Below are 20,141 nucleotides of genomic sequence, written 5' to 3' on the forward strand. Positions count from 1 at the left end.
AATTGAATAATATATATAAATTTATTATTATTATTATTATTTTAATTTTGAAGGAATTAATTTTCTATCAACTGCTTTTTAGTTTTAAGTAAAACTCTCTTCTTTGATTATCACTAATTTACTAACAAAATATTTAAACCAAAACTCCAAGTAAGTTACTAACCAATTAAACTAATATTTTTCCATTGAATTTTAAATTCATAATTTATATATATGATAGAAATAATCCTATATAATGGTGTGTGTATATATATATTGTTGTGAATTTGTGGTATTACTTTTTTTTTAATAACTATTTACATTATATTAAGATGAAAATGTGCTATATATATATATTATCATAAACTTGATATATAAAATAACTTTTAACATATTGAATTATGTATTCAATTTCACAATAACAAAAAGAAACTTACACATCCGACAGAAAATTTCTACCAAGTCTAGAAACTGTATTGATCACCCAAAGCTTAAAAAATGTGGAAATGCCATATTAATTTTGGTTCATGTTTCAAATATTCATTAACTTAATCTAAAATAACTAATTATTAACTTAAACAAAGTCATTTTGTGTAATCATCTTCTCAAATTATTGCAGTGTTCAAGGAGGTACATCAAAAATCGCAATCCTATCACGCTATCGCTACTCATTGAAAGAAAATTCCACAAACATACAAGTTCCTTGATCTCGAAGATCAAATCAGTCCGGCCAAGAAGAAAATCAATACGTGTATTTTCGCTACAAGCAATGTTTCTTACAAGCTTCTTTCCCAGAAAAATGAATAATGAGATATTTGAACAAGATTTACATATAGTCTAGCAATTCTGTTGAAGACCTAGAGTGACTATCTGTTCTGACCAGATATAATTTCACTGTAGAGATCCAGCACCTAACATTGCAGTAATCAGTCAGAAGCTGAAGAACAGAAGGGCAGAAAATGACTGAGAAACAAGTATAAACACAATAAGTGACATGGGCTAGAACAAAAACCAAAAAGCAGTCACAGCCATAAAGCTGTAATAAGGAGAAACAGACTCATTCCTCCCAATGCATCAACCAGAAGCAGTCTCTTCCTTTCCTTACATCTATATATATCAACATTGATGAGCAATTCCAGTAAAAGGAGATAAGGTTTACCCAGTGTAATTGAAGTAAGGCTGCATGTAGTTCCAAATCCAATCCAATTGAATAAGAATGAGAATATGATTCAAACAAAATATAAGTCTTGATAAAAATAGTATTACAATTCCAAGCTTGGAGATCCAAATCCATATGAGTCTAATCGATTCAATTACATTGGTTAGATATATAAACTGTAACTAAAAATTGTACTTATCTAACTAATAAAAGATTCAAGAATGGAACGGTAATAGAACAGACTTGCACCTAATGGAGTACATAACATAATACAGAGAGGAGTTAAGGATTATTTGAACTGAATTGAATTGAATTGATTTATCCAATCACAACAACAACCAAGTCATCCACGTATTAAAAAAATTACAAGGCATCCAAATCTCATGACTAAATCAAAAAGAGATCACTGGCTAGGCTTCAGGCACTCCATGTTAAAAAATTGAGAAGCAACATTATCTTTCTAAAAAGAGAAGCAAAAGCAAATAACTTGAAAAGTTGAAAGGACAGTAAATATGGATTTCACATGTTTTCTTCACGTAATACTTTGGAGATAAAATACCAACTAATAATGTTGTTAAGTCATAAATAGTTGTTCTTTCTTGGTGAAAATAGATCCTATCATGTAAAACGTTAAGAGCTCATGTTCAAGTATTAAGGCAGAAAATGTGTTACAACCATTAAGACAGCGAACCTAAATTCTTCTGGAGGTTAAATAAGTTGCAAAAAGTTCGTTTGTGATGGTACTGAACTCATAGTACACAAAATAGAAGTTGCAAATACAGCAAGATTTGCAGGTATCTCCTCTTTTTCTCTAATATCATTCGCCAGAAATCCAAAAGAAAACTATTAAACAGGAGATTTACAAACTGTAGCAAAGTCCAAACTGAAGGCTGTGTCAACAACTTCAGAAATACAAAAGATTTACCTAAGCTATGACATTGTTTGTTCAGAGCTTGACCTCCACGTCAACGCCAGCAGGAAGATCGAGTTGCATCAAAGAATCAATTGTTTGAGCAGTTGGGTATAAAATATCTATCAGTCGCTGATGGGTCCTAATCTCAAAATGAAACCTCGCATCCTTGTGTACATGTGGGGATTTGAGAACACAATAGATTCGTTTCTTGGTTGGCAAGGGCACAGGACCCATAGTCTTTGCGTTGGTGTTTCTTGCAGCATCCATTATCTGCTTGCAAGAGTCCTCAATCAGAGGCACCCAATAAGACCTGAGCTTGATTCTAATCTTTTGCTTCGGCGCCATCTGAGGAAAAGAAATGATTTATTGAAGAAACATTCCGTCACAAAAGCCTAAAACATTGGTAAAGTAAGATGGACCCATGAGTCTGGATAGAAAAAGTTAAAAAGTTAGAGGGGTTAAAATAAACTTTTTTACAAGGGAAAGGTATTACTGGAGCAGCTAGGTTCAACCTCAATGTTGCACTATTATCAATTAGCAACGTCATGGCCAATTTCAACCAAGTGGTTTTCTCATAGAAAATTCAAAATCCCATTGCTCGGCAAGGCAATTAAAGAAACATTGCCACCGCCTAGACAAAAAGAGAAAACAAAACCTCAAATTATTAGCATTATATTTCTTTTTCCAAACCCAAATAAAATGCTACTTTTACAGATGTCCCTACATAAAAGTTTGGTATTTGGAATTCAAATTGAACAATTGAATTAAAAGGATTTCACAATGCAAGATAAACGGAATTTTCAAGTTAGTTATCTAAAGCTTTTAGGGAGCAGCAAATCATAGTGCTAACTTACTAATTATTCATAATAGCAAGTCTTCAAATTCGATTACCAGGTAAATACTCGCTCCTAGGTGCCTGCCAATGGTAGTTCTATTGATCATCCACCACACACAGCATAATCCATTTATTATATTAGAGAAATAATGTAAAACAAACCATCAAACCAGTCAAAAAGCTACTGATCTCCATATTAAACCAACTATTCAACATAGTCAGGCTCGACAATTGTATAGCAAACAAGAAATTATCCAAAATTCATTTTGGAACATAAAAATGGGGATTTACTTCCACTGTCTTCTCTTCAAAATTCATTTAAATAATTTATAAACATAATGTAAAATGTCTTTGTGACCTCAACATCAGCAGGGAGAATACCTTATCTGCATCCGAACTGATAGATGAAGGGAGGGGGACCTCAGAATTTTCCACCTACAGCACCCAAAAATAACATTGAACAAACAATATGTACTGAAAAGAATGCTCCACTAATATCATAACACCATTATGCAACTAAGCTAAGTTGAATCCTTCAAGCTTTCTGGTATACCCTGAGTACATAAAACACCAATACTCCTAACCCAAGATTGTTTTATTATCTTCCCACGTTTTCTTAGCACCCAAGCATAACATGGTTATACTACTCTAAGACAACTCAAATCCACATATCTGAAACGGTAATTTTATAATCTTTCATTAAACCCAACAAAAAAAAAAAAAAAATCACCCGTCTTAATTTTCCACATTTTCTCGGCAACCAAACGGAATTCCAGTGGGGAAAGAAACAAAACACGTACCTCAAGATCACCAGAGCCTGGTCCATCAAGGGTTTCTTGAGCTTCCAAAGCTTCAGGAGCGGCAAAAACCCTACTTGAAGACTGTGAGCATTTAAGGGTACTGAGCTTGAAGCCACTCTCGGCATAGGGCAACGAAGAGAAAGAAGAAAGCTTTTGCTTAGAAGAGAATGAGGAAGAAGATGAAATAGTAAGAGAAGGAAACAGCAATGAAGATACTGAAGAAACCGCCATTGATTTAACTCGAATCGAATTGAACCTCCTTCTCCCCCCTCTTGTCTTCTGCTACGCAGAGTGATACCCTCTCTTTCGCCTACTCCTCCATTATCCAAACTGCATTTTTATTTTTATTTATTTTTAAAAAATTACGTTCTGAATTTTCCAACACTGGAAAAAAAAAAAGAAATGTTTATTTATGGATCTAAGCGAGGCCCATCTTTTATTTAATGGGCCTATTTTTTATCATTTAAATAGGATCAAAACAATAATTTATTTTAAAAATAAGTCAATATGAAATTATATACGAAGCTTTAACTTAAAATAAAATCAAGATATACGTTCAAAAAATCGTTCCCTAAATCATACACAATCACAAACAAAGTAAAATATAAAAAAAAAAAAAACAACACAAGATTTTATGTGATTCGACAGGATGTTTACATCCACAGGTAAGACCATCAAAAAAATATTTTACTATGATAAAAAAGAGAATACGTTATCCATAAATTAACAAACTTATGTACAGGAAGACTTCTGACGTTATTATAATATACACAAACTTAATTTTTAAGATAATTATAAAAATATTTTTATAATTAAAATTATCATAATTTAAGACACATCAATAATATATATTATGTCATAGTCAATATATGTACATAATATGTATTTTTTATAAAAAAAAATAAGAGAAATTCTTGGGTTTTTAACTTGGAAAATATTATAATAAAACTCGAAATTTCAAATAATTAAGAATTAATATATTGAAAAAATAACTCTAAAGAATGTAATATAACATTTAGTATGCTCTACAATTCTTGAAAATTTTACTTCAATGAGTGAGATTGAGAAACTAAAAAAAGGCAATCCATCATTTCTTTTACACTTATATTTTAGCCCCTCCCTAATTTTTACCAATGCATGAAATATAAGGCATAGATATGGAGGATCATGCAAGTATATGTAATGTGTGTATATATATATATATATATATATATAGAATGTTACACAAATACAAGAAAGAGTAAAGATCAATTAGTTGAACAAAATTGACCAAAAAAAATATTAGTAGAGTAAAATTGTTATTCTCCTTCTTTTCTATAAAAGTAGGATAATTCTTTCTTGTTGGTCTCCAAATTATAATTTAGTATTTTATTTTTGGGTAATTTATTCAATTAATTTAATAATCATTTTTATTTATTTATTTCAAACATTTAATTTTATTTAATTTCTTAAAAAAATTAAATTATATTTGAATATTTTAAAAAAAATTCAATTTTATTAATTAATTAAATTAATAAATCAATAATACTACAAAAATGTCTAATAATGTTATTAATTTATTAATATGTTAATTTAATTAGTTAAAATTATAACCAAAAAAATATTTTAAATCAAACTGTAATAAATACTAAATTTTAATATCTAATTTAATAATTTACTCTTTACTTCTTATTATTAAGATTTTTTCAAACAATTTTAAATATATATACATATATATATATATTTCAAATCCAACTTTATACTAGTTAGAAATCAAACTTAAATGATCAAATAGGATTATAATCATCTACCTAGTGTACTAACTTGATCTTGTTTTTTCTTTTAATTAGTAATATTATTTATAGTTCAACTGCCATAACACAGCATACCATGGAATATTGGCTTAATTTATTATCAATATAATGCCACTGCAAAGAAGATCAAAAGATTCCCATGATTCTAATTAAATACACTTAATGCCACAGTTTAATTAAACAAGAAACTTAAAAGATCATTTCTTTACTACTAATCTCAACTCTTCGTATATAATTTACATAATATCTATATGTTCATACTAACCTCATCTCCAGCTTTTTTTCTCAGCAGCCAAACACACTCACCAGACTATACCCAGTTGCCAAAATCAGTTCTTTCAATCTTCTCTTATATGGATTTCAAATTTATTTGAACTGTCACAAAAGGGTACTTGCAGTTTCAGCTAAATTTTTTTAAAAAATAATAATAAATAAGAAGAAAACCGCTGCAGTTTTCTTCTTAACTACTCATCTTCTCCAAAATTCTAAACCTCCCTGAAAATGAAAAGCTGTCTATCTAAATATATATATATATATATATTTTATTTTGATTTTCTTTTTTCATGCATTTACCATGTAAACTATTCACTTAAATCACATTTGCTTTGAGTTGGAGAATACATAGCCTAGCTTCTCCACTCTTGAGCCTTTTTAAACTGATAATCATCTTTGCGTTCCCTCTTATGATTTAGTTTTTTTAGTGTTTTTTCCTTTTTTTTTTTTGGCTACTAAATCGAACGTTGAGTTTCATAAGAACTACACAAGGAACCACGCTCCTATATTTATTATGTACACACCCTTTCATCTTCAAAGAAAAAGCCAAAAGAAAAAGAACTTCTGCATTCTCCAACTCGTTAATTAATCTATAGAAGTGTGCATGGAGTTATTCTAGTGTTTAGACCTTAAACGCAATTTGCCTTTTTTTTTTTTTGGGTCATCAAAGTTTTAAGACTCAAAATCCAGATACCCAGGAGCAGATTTTTGATGAACTATAATGGGTAACTTTTTTGTAAGTGCTTTTCTGGTTTTGGCAACTTTGGCTTTTCCGGGTGGTTTTCAGAAGAGTCTATGTCAAGGTGAGGTTAATCAGCCAAAGGATTTTATAAGCTGGGATGATTTGAAGGTGAATGAGCAGATGGCGAGGTTGAGTTCAGGAGACTCTTTCAATGAAAGCAGAGTTATTGTGGTTGACAAAAATGGTGGAGGAGATTCTGTTACAGTTCAAGGAGCAGTAAATATGGTGCCAAATAATAATAAACAGAGAGTTAAAATCTTCATTCTTCCAGGAATTTACAGGTCTGTCTGTCTTCATACAAGACTTTTTAATTTCTATTTTCCTTGTTTTTTTTTTTTTTTCTGTTTGTCAGTAAAGTCGTGATCTTTGTGCTGTGAAATCTTGAAGCTTATTGCTTTATTCTTTTTTGGCTCATTGGATTTAAGTCATGCACTTTTAGCAGTTATCCTATATTTCTGGGTTAGTGGGAAAATCTAATTGTTGCAACACGGACATGAACAAAGACAGTTAGTTACATAGTTATAAGTTACGGATGCAAAAATAAAGTGCTTATTTTTTGATCCCTTCTTGCAGTTTCTTGCTCCTCTTTTCCCTATTGATTAATTTCAATAAATTTATACAGAGAAAAGGTGATCGTTCCAAATTTGAAGCCATATATTTCATTCATAGGAAATGAAAACAAAGTCTTCGAAACGATAATAAGCTGGAACAACAAAGCTTCTGATAAAGACAGCAATGGAGCTCAACTAGGAACCTATAAGTCAGCATCTGTAACTATAGAATCTGATTACTTTGCTGCAACCGGGATTACCTTTGAGGTAATAATCATTTTTGTTTCAATGGGTCGAAGCATTTTTTAGTAGTTTAAATTGATGTTTGAGGATGGTTTGTTACAGAATACAATAGTTGCAGACAACAAAGGATTGGGGATGCAAGCAGTAGCACTTAGACTTTCAGGTGATAAAGCACTGCTCTACAAAATCAGAGTCGTAGGAACTCAAGACACTCTCCTGGATGAGTCTGGTTCACACTACTTCTATCAGTCTTATATTCAAGGATCTATTGATTTCATTTTTGGCCGAGCAAGATCACTCTATCAGGTAATTTAATTCCAAATATAATGCTTTCTTAATGAAACTTCAGACAGTAAAAACCCCATGTTTTGGGATGGAGAGATGTTCCCCGAGCAAGATCACTCTAACATTGACGCGCTTTTGTAAAAACAGGGTTGTATTCTTCATTCCACGGCGAAAAGATCAGGAGCAATTGCAGCTCATCACAGAGATTCAGCCGATGAGAACACAGGATTTTCTTTTGTTGACAGTGAAATCAGCGGAACAGGCAAAATCTACTTAGGAAGAGCTTGGGGAAACTATTCAAGAGTAGTATATGCCAACTGTTACATTGATGACATTATAAACCCTCAAGGATGGAGTGATTGGAACAATCCTTCGAGGCAAAAGTATATATTAATCGCCTCTCTACAATTGATTTCTTAGTATCTTTTTTGTATTTCACATGATGAGATTATAAAACTTTAATGAAGGAGTTCCATTCTGCTAAACAAACATCATGTGGACTTACATATTTCTTTTCCGATATTCTAATATTGGATGAGCTAACAAAAAGTTTTTAACATAGCATAATATATCCGACTTATTCTCTGCAGGACCACAGTGTTTGGGGAGTATGGATGCACCGGAGGTGGAGCAGACAGAAGATATAGGGTTCCGTGGTCAAAAAACTTAACCTACAATGAAGTGAAGCCATTTCTCGATACAAAGTTTATTGATGGGGGAATGTGGCTTAGACTGTAATTCCTCTATATTCAGCTCTGCAGTTTTGCTAGTCTAAGTCATTAGGGCCCCTTATTATACCCGGGCAAAAAGAAAATATAATGTTATAGCCAAATCTTTACCAATAGAAAGAAAGTTCTCTCTTTGTAAAACCCAGAAAGGTTATACCAAAATTTCTCAAGAAAAAAAAAAGAGTTACAACAAAAGGGCAAGAGCCAGCTTTTCTGAACACTATTCCAAACACTTAAAGCATTTACCAGTTCTTGAAAATACAGACCCAAGAAAGAGGTAAATTCTGAAACTTTTACGAGGATATAAAGTTGCTAAATGATACAATTACAACCAAGAAGAAGGATAAAGGCAAGTTAACTAGCTACCAAGTGGGAGATCTGATACATGCTTAGGTCTCAACCAAATGATCTAACAGCTAGTCCTAATCCAAGTACAACGGGCTAAAAGAAAAAGGGAATAAAAACCTGACTGTACACCTAAGAAGGCCACCAAGTCAAATTCAAAAACAGAATGACTTTCTGAAATGCCAGCGTTGATATTTACAGACAAATCCTGATTGCATCAACTGAAAACATCTCAAGATTCACCCACTAGTACAACTATCAACATCATGAAGTATCATTTGAGCAAACTCATTACTGTGAGGTCACTTGCATTATTTCCATGGCTTTACAATTCTGCTTAGAACTCGTGTCTGTTTCTAGCTTGTCATCATCATTACCATCTTTGTCATCTCCATCATGATGATCCTCAACGTCATTTACTTTGTCAAGATCAATATAAGTGTGACTAATGCCATCCGAATTATCTTCTTTCAATGATGGAGGTTTTTCACTATCTTTACCATTGCCATTATCCTCTATTAATGATTGAGGCTTTTCACGGTCTTTACCTTCTTTTAGTGAATGAGGCTCTTCGCAGCCTCTACCATCTCCACTATCTATGTCTTTTAAGGCTGGGACCTTCACGTCACTAACCAAGTCCATGCTTTCCTGAAGGCTGCCAGAACTACCTAATGCAACCAATTCAACATTTTCCACTTCAACAATGCTCAGTTTGCCAACAGGGATTTCAACAGATGACATGATGAGATCATCAGATTTGATGTCCTTCACAAGAGTAGAAGAAATTGAAGCTTTACTTTCGGGGCTAATGCCAGCAGATATGACTGAAAGTATGTCGGGTTTTGCCTCAATATTAATCCACTGGTCCCCCACCCAATCTCTGGAAATTCTGAAGTCCTTTTTGTGCATGTTCACGAATAAACTTTCTCCTAATATCATCACAACAATGTATTATTACTGGGAAAATAGAGAGAAAAAAAGCAGAAAGGAACAGAAGAAGAAATGGAAACAACAATTATTTCAAATGCATGCTTTCTGAACAAGCATACCAGGAAAGTAGATTTGAAAATTATCAGCATCAAAGTTGTCAATTCCAGTTACAACCCCTTCCCACCAGCCATCACTCCACCATGCATCAACAGCGCTCCCAATCTCAAGAGCAAGGTTTGTTTGAACATCAAGAGGGGCAGGCCGAATTGTTGGGCGGCCAGAATACCTCATGCCAAGTTTATCAGGCACAGCTAGCTTGGAAGCTGGAACCCATTCCTACCAAATGCATATGAAGAAAAAGCATGAACCAACATGGGAAGCAAGTATAATTCAGTATAGAGGCACATCAAAAGATTTGAAAATCTTGATTAGTTAACCAGATTGCTACTATCTTTCTTGAGAAAGGCACAATAGTCTACACTGCTTCTAAAAACATAAAGCATACCTCAAGGTTGCCATATCCATCTTCATCCTGTAAATCTTCATATTCGACTTTTATCTGTTTTCTGGATACTTCCAAGATGGTACACCTGAACCAGCAGCCTCGTATACCACTGTCTTGGCATAGTAACTCAATTTTTTCACCGGCCCCAAATGCTGTACCATACACAGGAAACCTCTCAACATGCTTGACAGAAAGCAATTGCTTGCCATATTTTAGGTTCTTGTATGGAGGTTCCTCGGAATATCTACCAGGAACTTTGATGGCTGGATACTCTGTTGCAAACTTTTGACTCACTCTACCACTTCTGGTTCTCTTAGCTCCCAGTTTTACATGCTCACCCTTATTTGGCTCTTCATTGTCATCATCATCTAGGCCATGACATCCAAATCCAGGCTGTGAGAAGGGATAGGAATTTAAGCAAGACACAATTGGCTGATCAAAATAGCCACGCAGTTTACTCAAATCAAATGGTTTCACTTTATTGCTCCTGAACTGCCTACTGCACATGTGCACTCTAGCTAACAGAGAATTAGGAAAAGCAGCCAAGCATTTTTCATAATGTTCACGAGTCAATACTGTAGCAGGACCGTCAACACATTCTGCACTGATGACTTGTGCATAAGGAGTGATGAAAACTTCTTTTGGATGAGGATTTCGCAAAGCAATAATGCCCTTCACTTCCTGATTATGATGAAACCACCTCACTCTTACCTTTTTCTGCCCTCGCTTGTCTGCATATATGTCTTCCAAATATGCAATATATTGACTCTCTCCCTTAGCCATTACAAATACGAAGGACTGGATCTGAACATTAGAAATAGACGAAAAAAGTAAATCGAACATGAAATCAAAGAAAACAATACACTAGAATAACATTGGATGAAAATGATTCCTTAAGGAAAAATAACATTTTAGACCATGGCAAACAACTCTAGATCCTCAAGAAGAACATATAGATAACTTTTTTTTTCTGAAAGTCCTAAGACTAAGGGTTTCAACATGTCAATCAAGGTAAACCATACATTCATGCTATTATGTTTTTTTTTTTGAAATAATTAAATAAAAGTTTTTTTGAAATAATTTCATGCTATTATGTGATGTGGCAATTATGTATTAACCACCAAAATCTCCACGACACAATTCTAACTTGAATTAATTCAACTGTGGATTATCCGCATTTTATTAGCAAGTTTACATTATTGCAACTAAAAATCTATTTCTTCTTAACTTCCATGTAATCAATCTTTAAGACAAACAGCATGATGTGCACTTTCATATGTGTCTAGGATGTTTTCATAGAGGCACCTTTGGTCTACAAGGTTGTATTATGTATTGCTTAGTTCCATTACAGTGCAAGCCTGCGGGGAATATTTCTTTTTTCTTTTTTTTTTTTTTTTTTTTGAAATATAAAGACAAACACACTAGGAAATACCAAAGCTTTCATGTCACTCAGTTAAGGATGCAAATAACTTGTTAACTTCCTCTTAACCATTAGTAGATTCTTACCGCTATTTTTGTCCCATTTCTGCAAAATGCAGGGTAATGCTTGAGTTGTTTACTACACATCCACGGAGTGCCTGACCAGACAATTTCTGAATTATGTCCATTCAATTTTCGTGGAAGACGACCCTTTAAATTATTGCAGATGACAAGAAAGAGTGAGAAAATTGCAAAGGACAAGAGAAAAAGGAAGGAAAAAAACATTAGGTACCATATTATCTGCCGAAAAAAAACATTAGGTACCATATTATCTGCCAGTCGAGTTTGTTGAGTGAGGACCCCATTCATTGGGCACTCAAAAGACTCTACTGATTGCACTGTATCCCCTTTTGGCAAATCTGCATTGAAAATAAAAATAAGCATATTAATTTTCAGAAAGGTAGCTCAATAAATTATTGGTCCAATATCCAGGTTAGCATATCAAAATATTGATAATACCTCAGAGTTATAACTACAGAACACAAACAGTTGTGACATAGATAAGAACAAATGCTAACAATTGACATGTCTACCAACAAGAACCATGCAAGTATGCAGGATCTGATTTATGCATGAATAACACCTGATACAGTAAATCATAAATAGGTCTTAACAAGGTGAAGTTTGTCTTTTACAAGTGAAGTTTAATTTGTAATTTAACAGATTGATATTGGTGACTACAGAAAAAGATCAAGTACATCAAATTTCATAAAGATTCTTAATAACCAATCATTGTTTTGTTTGATGATTGGTACGTCACTTCCTCTACACAAAGTTCTATGTTTGAGTCAGATTGTACTCCTGTGGATGTCTTTATTTTAAGATTATTTACAATATGTCATGATTAGTGTAAATATATTATATGATTAATGAATGCAGAAGACTCTTAATAAAAGTATCAGAGTATTGTCTTGCCTTCATATATCACTTTTTTGTCCAAAGACAATTCACAAAAGGGTTGATTATATTAACATTGACAGAAAAAACATTAAGAACAAAACGATATTCGAGAGAAGGAACACATACTGGACTGATCGCCCTGCATATGCTGTTTTGATAGCATAGAAGTAAGCCAATCCACAACCTCTCTCCTCGACCTCCACTTGAAACCAGCATGAATGGAATTTTTGTCACCATAAACTTTCACAAACTCCTCTGAAACAACATAGAACATGTGCCTAACACTCCTCTCAGTGCCCACCACTGCAAGGATGGATTCACCCGAAGAATCCTTCAAGAAATAATGAACTACACGGTTACCCCGCTCCTGCGAAATGAATTGTTCTTTCCACTCTACAAAACTGTGATCAATGCCAGCCATGATAGAGCACCAAGAGGGGTTTTGCAGCACACCGGAAAGCCACAATGATACTTATTTACATAACACAAAAACGCGGTAGAACTTGCAATAGGTTTAATCGACACTGTTGATACTAATTTCCTAAGAAGTAAGAATCTTGTAATACTAAGGGAAGATAGCTAGACTATATGAACACATTATAACCTAAAAAAGGGACACTAATGATTTTCCCTGTCCGGAAAGTAGGATAACTGAAACAAACAACAACTTGCTATTTCACAGAAACAGACTAAAGTCCACAAAAATTGTCCGATCATCTAGAAGAAAAACAAGAACCCTAGTTCCATAGCCATAGATGGACCAAAAAGAAGTTAGTAGTCTTCAATGTATCATCATCAACAGATTTATTTGCCCTTCAAAATCACCACCGTCGGAAACAACCAAAGGGGTAATTTTCCATCTAATCCAGGTATATATTATAAAAAAAAAAAAATTACACAAATTGATTTAACAGAAAAAAGCCCCCATGGATTTTTCAGCTCAAACTCACAGAACTCTGCCAAAGAAGAAAAGGGAACTAGAGAAAACAGAACAGAACTCAGTAAATGCTACGGTTTGAAGATCTGCAAGCAGATAAGAAACGAAGCCAAGGAAACTAAGATCCAAGCCTGAAAGAACCAGGAGGCACCAAGATACAGCTCTGACTGAGTTAACTAAGGGAATCATCAAGAGAGCAAAATGGGCATCTCAGTTTAGACCACAAGCGACAATCTAGGACACAAAAAACGGAACTTTGCAAATATTAGAGATCAAACCGAAGATGGTGATGGTGGCTACGAAGTGTTCAAGAGAGAGAGAAAATTTTGCACGCGTTCTGGCATCTGGCCCAAGGAAGAGAGAGAGAGAGAGAGAGAGAGAGAGAGATTGAGGAAGGTGAGGGGAGAGAAGAAGCGAGAGGCAGGAGGGAAAGATCACTCCACGGATGCCCGGGCAGCTGCAGAAGTTTGGCATGCAGCTGATGATGATGAAATGAATAGTGAGAGAAGAGAAAGAAAATCTAAAAAATAATTAAATAAATAAATAAATAATTTTATAATTAAATTAAATTTATTATTGTATAGAGGCTGAGTCCACCATCACTCATTCTGGCACGGCATTGGGTCCATGGGCCCTCGGGCTTTCGCATTTAATAGGTGGGTGGGATATATTATTTGTATTTAATTTATTTAGAAATATATTTTACTTCAATTATAAAAATAAAAACTCACTTGATAAATTCAGTAAAACGAAAACAACACATGCTACTTTTTTTTATTAAATTTTGATAATTTTAAGCGTACATTATTTGAATTATATTTAGAATTTATTTTTTGTTAACTATTTTCTAAATAAAATATTTTAAATCTTAAAAAGTCACTTTAAGCAGTATGGGATTATCAAAAATAATCATAATTAAGTTAAATAGATTACTCTAATTTTATGAGAAAAATAATTGTTTATTGGTCATAATATGAGATATTGTAAAACCATACATCATACGGTGTAGAATAAATACATATTCCAAAACTATTCAAATTTCAATCCCCAAACCATACATTATATTTGCAAGTAATAATGTGATCCAAAAATTTGGTATAGAATAACATATAGGCGAAACAGCCGTATACTACTTCAATCACTACATACACATATATAAACAGAGATATTTATTTATATTAAGAATATAAGAGATATTCATTACTTACCACATTAAGACATTTTGCAGTTGAAGCAAGTCTCTTCCCTTCTTCGTACATGGCTTCCTTTCACTACCTTCTTGATCTTCAAAAGCTACTTACTGTTTTCGCAAATGAATTTACCGTCAATCTTATACGGTTTTTGAGAATGAACCTTTTTTTTTTTTTTATTCTTCGCTAAAAATTATCTTTTTCTACCGCGATGATTGAAATAATTTGAGCGAGAAAAGCATTAAAACTAAGCACTGCTGAACATCCCAAACTAATCACATGAAGAAATGATATAAAGCTCCGCAATAGTTTATAACAGGCTTAGAACTATGTAGTCATGGTCATTTGGAGCAGATGGTATGATGGTTTTGATTGCCTGAGTTATGAATCTGCTCTATCTTTACTTCAGTTGGCTAAACAAAACCAAAAAAGTCATACCCACCACGAAGAGATGGCAGCTCATGGAATCCCATGATTGTATCAGTCACGTGCCGAGATTGGGACCTCGGGTCGATACAGGCGCACCATGTGAATATCTCCATTGACCGCAAGCTGAGCATTTATCCAACTTCACACTGTTCTCCAGAGTGCAGAACTTACAAGACCAGATTTTGTACTTGATAGAAATGTTTTTGGGTCTCGCCGCACTACATAGCTCACAAACTGGAGCTAATGGCTGCACCAGAGAAGAGATGCAGTTAAAACCATAGCTAAACATAGACCAAAACTGAAACTAAAATTGAATCAAGCAGTGTAAAGTTGATACGCACTATATAAAAACCAAACAGCCAAACAGCCAAACAATTTGAACTTGAAATCCAAAAGAAAATAAGAATACACAAACACGAGTACAGCTCTGAGTTAAATACAGAGGACAGAAGACATGATAAATAGATAGTCGGAAAAAGCTTACTGGATTCAGTAAAGTGCATGTTCCACACTCCCACATAGTAAATTTCTCCATGCTCTGTACTTCGTTTTGCATAAGAGGAGACCTGGAAGTGGAACCAGATGATAGATCCATAAAACTACGATCAGGTTGAGATGTCTGTTGATTAGGCGCTGAATTATATGATTTACAACTCCTTTTGGGCGAACTGGCACCATGATCAAGAGAATTGGACTTTAAAGCATCCTCTGTTAAATCTATAACATTCGATTTTAATCTATCATCCCTGGTATCTGATCCGTGATTTCTTTTTTGTGATTTTGCATCCAAACGATTCTCGCCAGAAGCACCATTGTCTCCCAAATTCGAAATATTTTGTTCCATATTGACAAGATCCTCAAAATTATCAGGGCAACCTTCTTCATCGCCAGAAAACTCAGAAGAATGAGAACCACACCAAATATCATCTTGTAATCTTCTTTCTGCAGCCATTGCAGCAGCTTGTATTGGACTAAGTGCAGCCATTATGGTGCTATCCCCTCCAAGACGGTTAGGTCCAGATGGCAGTAAAGATCCCAAACGTGCTCTATTCTCTGCAGCAGCTATTGCCGCTTGGCGAAGAGGTGGAGGCGGCTGGTGTGAAAATCCACCCAAACGTCGCCCTGGAAGATCAAACCCCTTTCCTGAGCCTGTTATTCCCTTGGCAATTAGCTCCTCACATTCCTGTATCCAGTTGGATACATCATATTCGTCAGAAGCATCATAGCAGAAAAGTTCCCAACCTAGATGAATTATCTTCTTTCTGGTCACAGTTACTAGTTGGAATCAAGGCTTTCGATTTTCCAAAGACTGTTCCAGATTACTCCACCCTTAACTAAATCAAGGAATGAGAAACACAAAGCCACAGCATATTTAAAAGATAAAATAAAAGAAAATTTCTCAATTATCTAACAAGCCGCAACCTTTCCCAACCTAGATGAATTATCTTCTTTCTGGTCACAGTTACTAAGCTGGAATCAAGGCTGTCAATTTTCCAAAGACAGTGTTCCAGATTACTCCACCCTTAACTAAATCAACGAATGAGAAACACAAAGCCAGGGCAAATTTAAAAGATAAAATAAAAGAAAATTTCTTAATTATCTAACAAGCCGCAACCTTTGGTCCAAGCAAATAGCTCACCAGCAATATACTCCTGAAAGAAAATGCTACAGATAGCAGCCAGATTGAAATTGAAATATGGTTCATCATAACTCTTTTAAGCAATGTTAATCTTATAAGTTTTAATCTATTTAGGAATAACCCATTCTTCATTAACATGATCAAATAAATTTCAAATCCATGCTTAGAAGGAATAAGCAAAATTCTACAAAAACACAACATGCTGCATGAAAATTAAAAGCCAAAAATATAAGCACCTTTCGGAGTTCATCCCAAAGCTTGTAGAAGCTGGCATTGTGGGGACCATGGACATTATGGCAAAGCTCATGAAGCATCGTGTCAAGAATTTTATCATAAGGAAAGAAATCCCAATCTCTGTTTGGCCTCCTAAGTCTCAACTTCACGTGCACACCACCTCCCACATTCATTCCTAAAAGAGATGGATTGTTTGGACTGCAATTGAATGATGAAGATTGAAAAAAATGATCCAAAAAATCAATATATCATTCTTTGCACCAGAGGTAAAATGCTTTTCAGCTCAGACAGACTGGTGACCCCATAAAAATACAAAAGATGAAGATATAACCTTCCAGGAGAACAAATTTAGAGTAAAAAACCAGACAAGCCAAAGCATCAGTATTCAAATTTATAATGACCATATACCAAAGATAATCCCAACCAAGAAGATAAAAAATATAAACCAACAATCCACTTAACTGGGATAAACTGCAAGGAAACTTACAAGGGAAAAAAAGGACGCATAATAGAACTAGACATGATTAAAATCCCCCTTCCTTCAGTTTTCTCAGCACGCATTTTTTAACAGAAATCAGGTTAGTTAGAGAAAAACTTGTTTTGGGTCTTATATTACTAGATTTCCACTATTCTGGCTTTCCATAACTTCCTTAGGACCAAATAAATAGTTCAATACAATTTTGGGGAAGAAATTACCAAAATTCTGAGAGAAGCTGGACTCTCCATTTCCGTTTACGCATTATTGGCTGGACCTGTTTGGCAATATTCTCAAGAATCTTCTTTGCTTCATCTTGTCCCGGCTTCTTTAGTGCTTTGATCTCCCATACTTTGTTCAGATCCCACACATTCATTGCCTTTTACAGACAAAACCAAAACCTGTTACAACCATGATCTCGGAGCTCTTTTAAAATATTTTATTAAGGGAAAGAAAATGGGGAGTCAGCAATAATTCTTTTAGAGTATGAACATCAACCAAACACGGATCTTATCAATAAATTCTAGGTTGAAAAAAGTATAGGATTGAAAGGACAGAAACACCCCTAGTATGGCACAAATTATTTTTTACTCATGTCATACTTACAACTCATGCATGGTTAAAGAGCAAGATTATTCCCTCCTGGCAATAATAAGTTAAAATAAAATTTAAACCTTTGCTGAGATATCCATTTAAATGAACATTGTAATGCATTATCGCCATTCAAAGATGCACCTCATAAAAGGGTATCACCCACACCCAAACCACTAATCTTTTTAACAAAGACTGAAATGTCAACTATCAACAAACCAAAATTACCCATACTGCAAACCTAATGTACACATAAACCACAATCGAACAAGTAAAGTTCTCAAGTTATTTCTTTTGGAAAAATTAGTAAGAAAAAAGGATACATCAACAAATAAGGAAGAAAAGTGAATGAATTAACCATGAAGTAGCATGAAAGAAACCCTTGGGATAAAATGCTGAATAGGGCAAGTTTTAAGGTTAACCAAAACTTCCTGCCCTTATCCTCAAGGTACAATGTAGGATAATGCTGAAACCGATTCTGCTATGAAATGAGAAAAAAAAAAGAACTAAAGCAAAAACAGAATTGTCAATGTAAATTTTTTCTTGGAGGACCATGTAAGTTGGAAGATAAGGGATCTATAAAATGACGGAACCAGGATAGGATATGTGAAAATAACAGAGAAGAGTACCAACCATATGACTGAGAAAAAGAAGAAGAAAAGGTAAGCAAAGCATTGGCTAAAGATTCATATAATCTTGATTCTTGGGCTGGTTAATGCAACATATCAAAGACTATGTATCGCAGTAAAAGAACCTTCTGCAGGGACTATCAGTCCTGAACTCTCATTAAGGACCTCTGGTCAAAGCACTTAGAGTTAGAGGGCAAACAAATCTAAATTAGAATGCTGACTAGCAGAATTGTTGTACTGTTCTCACATGAGAAATATGAAAAAAAAATAGTAATACTGGAATATGGAGTACACATGAGCACAAAGCTAAGATTAAATGAAGAATACATAGAACAAATTTATTGAGGGAGAAAGGACTCAAACTACTCCTACTTACTGCTAACCTCGACCAGACAAAAATCAACCAGGAAAAATGGAAGATTCAATGTTACTCCATATTAAAAAACTGATGTTTGCATTCAATTAGTAATTAGAAAAGCACCATGCTCCCCACATACTCCTCTTCAGCAAACGGACTCCTTTTCATTCAAATGCCAGATCATACCCAGGATTTGTTCAGTTCTTTTTTCTTGAGAGAAAAGAAAAATATATTAAAAGGGCACCAATGAAATGCCACCGATGTATAAAAGAAAAGGCTAAACAGTGAAACACAAAATATCAACAAAGGTTCCAATATCCTCTCTAAGAAGGGATAGAGTGACCTCTAAACAAAAAACTTAAAATCCGAAATCAATGATCTCTAATATTAACTGAAGAAGAGACTTCATCTTCAAAAGCTCTATTATTTCTTTCTTTCCAAACAACTCACAATGTCCAATGGGGTATGCAAGATGGGACTCTTCCATTCCTCATCGACAAAAATGTCATTCTTGCTATTGAACTGCTTATCACAGGAAAAAAAAAACATGCACATATGAATAGACCGCAAGAGACAACTTTACCACTTGATACCTCGAGTCCCGAAAGCTTTTTGTTCAAAATACTCCTGGATTGTCTCCTGTCGGATGCTCAGAAGAGCGATTTCCCAACTCTCTATTCTCTCAATCCCTTCGTCGTTGCGTTTTCGGCACCCAGAGGCACTTACCCGAACTCCTCCTCGCTTCTTTCTTCTTCTGCTGGTGTGCCCTCGATTTCTCTCCTTCACTTCAATTTTTGCCACCCCGGGAAAACCCTAAATCCATATTTTCTCCATTCCCTCCTCTCTGCCCTGTCTCTCTTCGTCCGATTCTCGAAGAGGGCTTGCCCGCTCTCTCTCCCTCTCTCTCTCTCTCTCTCCGGGGCTTCAGTTGTGACTTGTCGATCAAGCCTACAGGAGGAATTTAAAAACCAGACCCTCAAAACGTCGCCGTTCGATGCCTCATTATCAGGCCAAGCTGAAGAGGCCCATTGGCCTCTGATAGGCCGACGTGATTCATTCTCTTTTTTTCTATTGGGCGGTGGCTGGGTTGGGTTTCATTTAAATAATTTTCACATATTATTAATATTATAAATTTTGGATATAATATGAATAGAATTGAATTAATTATATTATATATATATATATATATTCTAATTAAA

The 20,141-nt window shown here is 34.4% G+C and overlaps 4 protein-coding genes across 9 annotated transcripts; 1 reads left to right on the forward strand and 3 right to left on the reverse strand.

Annotated features, from left to right (window-relative positions):
- Positions 1–610: 610 nt before the first annotated feature.
- On the reverse strand, positions 611–4,027 carry LOC110820628 (Ribosomal protein S10p/S20e family protein). The gene is made up of 4 exons (XM_088218710.1): positions 3,687–4,027; positions 3,268–3,321; positions 2,064–2,396; positions 611–890 (listed from the first exon to the last, which is right to left on the reverse strand). Exons 1-3 carry the CDS (start codon positions 3,915–3,917, stop codon positions 2,085–2,087), a joined length of 597 nt encoding a protein of 198 aa, XP_088074836.1. The 5' UTR covers positions 3,918–4,027; the 3' UTR covers positions 611–890; positions 2,064–2,084.
- Positions 4,028–6,198: 2,171 nt separating this feature from the next.
- Positions 6,199–8,934, forward strand: QRT1 (Pectin lyase-like superfamily protein). Its single transcript, XM_022050312.2, has 5 exons — positions 6,199–6,775; positions 7,117–7,312; positions 7,391–7,594; positions 7,721–7,956; positions 8,164–8,934. Exons 1-5 carry the CDS (start codon positions 6,474–6,476, stop codon positions 8,309–8,311), a joined length of 1,086 nt encoding a protein of 361 aa, XP_021906004.1. The 5' UTR covers positions 6,199–6,473; the 3' UTR covers positions 8,312–8,934.
- On the reverse strand, positions 8,576–14,087 carry LOC110820733 (Agenet and bromo-adjacent homology (BAH) domain-containing protein). Of its 2 annotated transcripts, XM_088218711.1 has the most exons (6): positions 12,587–14,087; positions 11,825–11,919; positions 11,588–11,710; positions 10,082–10,885; positions 9,696–9,912; positions 8,576–9,575 (listed from the first exon to the last, which is right to left on the reverse strand). In XM_088218711.1, the coding sequence occupies exons 1-6, from the start codon at positions 12,879–12,881 to the stop codon at positions 8,938–8,940; spliced, it is 2,172 nt and encodes a 723-aa protein (XP_088074837.1). In that variant the 5' UTR covers positions 12,882–14,087; the 3' UTR covers positions 8,576–8,937. The 2 variants fall into 2 exon arrangements, with proteins under 2 accessions (XP_088074837.1, XP_088074838.1); XM_088218712.1 differs by lacking the exon at positions 12,587–14,087 and having other exon boundaries at positions 11,793–11,919.
- A 348-nt stretch (positions 14,088–14,435) lies between these two features.
- On the reverse strand, positions 14,436–19,880 carry LOC110820626 (zinc ion binding protein). 5 transcript variants are annotated; one of them, XM_088218717.1, is made up of 6 exons: positions 19,536–19,880; positions 17,586–17,743; positions 16,892–17,087; positions 15,501–16,199; positions 15,030–15,263; positions 14,436–14,697 (listed from the first exon to the last, which is right to left on the reverse strand). In XM_088218717.1, the coding sequence occupies exons 2-5, from the start codon at positions 17,738–17,740 to the stop codon at positions 15,072–15,074; spliced, it is 1,242 nt and encodes a 413-aa protein (XP_088074843.1). In that variant the 5' UTR covers positions 17,741–17,743; positions 19,536–19,880; the 3' UTR covers positions 14,436–14,697; positions 15,030–15,071. The 5 variants fall into 5 exon arrangements, with proteins under 5 accessions (XP_088074843.1, XP_088074839.1, XP_088074842.1 ...); XM_088218713.1 differs by lacking the exon at positions 14,436–14,697 and having other exon boundaries at positions 14,846–15,263; XM_088218716.1 differs by lacking the exon at positions 14,436–14,697 and having other exon boundaries at positions 14,846–15,263; positions 17,586–17,765.
- Positions 19,881–20,141: the final 261 nt, after the last annotated feature.

The sequence above is a fragment of the Carica papaya genome, chromosome 4 (assembly GCF_054855325.1).
Source record: "Carica papaya isolate Zhongbai chromosome 4, ASM5485532v1, whole genome shotgun sequence".
NCBI classification, from domain to species: Eukaryota; Viridiplantae; Streptophyta; class Magnoliopsida; order Brassicales; family Caricaceae; genus Carica; species Carica papaya.

Excerpts from the sequence above, each read along its gene's own strand:
- LOC110820628 (XM_088218710.1), bottom strand. The coding sequence starts at position 3,917 with ATGGCGGTTTCTTCAGTATCTTCATTGCTGTTTCCTTCTCTTACTATT. Across the intron at positions 3,322-3,686 it reads CAGGCTCTGGTGATCTTGAG|GTGGAAAATTCTGAGGTCCC; the intron begins GTACGTGTTTTG and ends TGGGTGCTGTAG. Across the intron at positions 2,397-3,267 it reads TCAGTTCGGATGCAGATAAG|ATGGCGCCGAAGCAAAAGAT; the intron begins GTATTCTCCCTG and ends TCTTTTCCTCAG.
- QRT1 (XM_022050312.2), top strand. The coding sequence starts at position 6,474 with ATGGGTAACTTTTTTGTAAGTGCTTTTCTGGTTTTGGCAACTTTGGCT. Across the intron at positions 7,313-7,390 it reads CAACCGGGATTACCTTTGAG|AATACAATAGTTGCAGACAA; the intron begins GTAATAATCATT and ends GGTTTGTTACAG. Across the intron at positions 7,595-7,720 it reads GAGCAAGATCACTCTATCAG|GGTTGTATTCTTCATTCCAC; the intron begins GTAATTTAATTC and ends TTGTAAAAACAG.
- LOC110820733 (XM_088218711.1), bottom strand. The coding sequence starts at position 12,881 with ATGGCTGGCATTGATCACAGTTTTGTAGAGTGGAAAGAACAATTCATT. Across the intron at positions 9,913-10,081 it reads ATGGATATGGCAACCTTGAG|GAATGGGTTCCAGCTTCCAA; the intron begins GTATGCTTTATG and ends TGCATTTGGTAG. Across the intron at positions 9,576-9,695 it reads TTTTCAAATCTACTTTCCTG|GAGAAAGTTTATTCGTGAAC; the intron begins GTATGCTTGTTC and ends TGATGATATTAG.
- LOC110820626 (XM_088218717.1), bottom strand. The coding sequence starts at position 17,740 with ATGAATGTGTGGGATCTGAACAAAGTATGGGAGATCAAAGCACTAAAG. Across the intron at positions 17,088-17,585 it reads CAGCTTCTCTCAGAATTTTG|TCCAAACAATCCATCTCTTT; the intron begins GTAATTTCTTCC and ends ATTCAATTGCAG. Across the intron at positions 16,200-16,891 it reads TTTGGGATGAACTCCGAAAG|GAATGTGAGGAGCTAATTGC; the intron begins GTGCTTATATTT and ends AACTGGATACAG.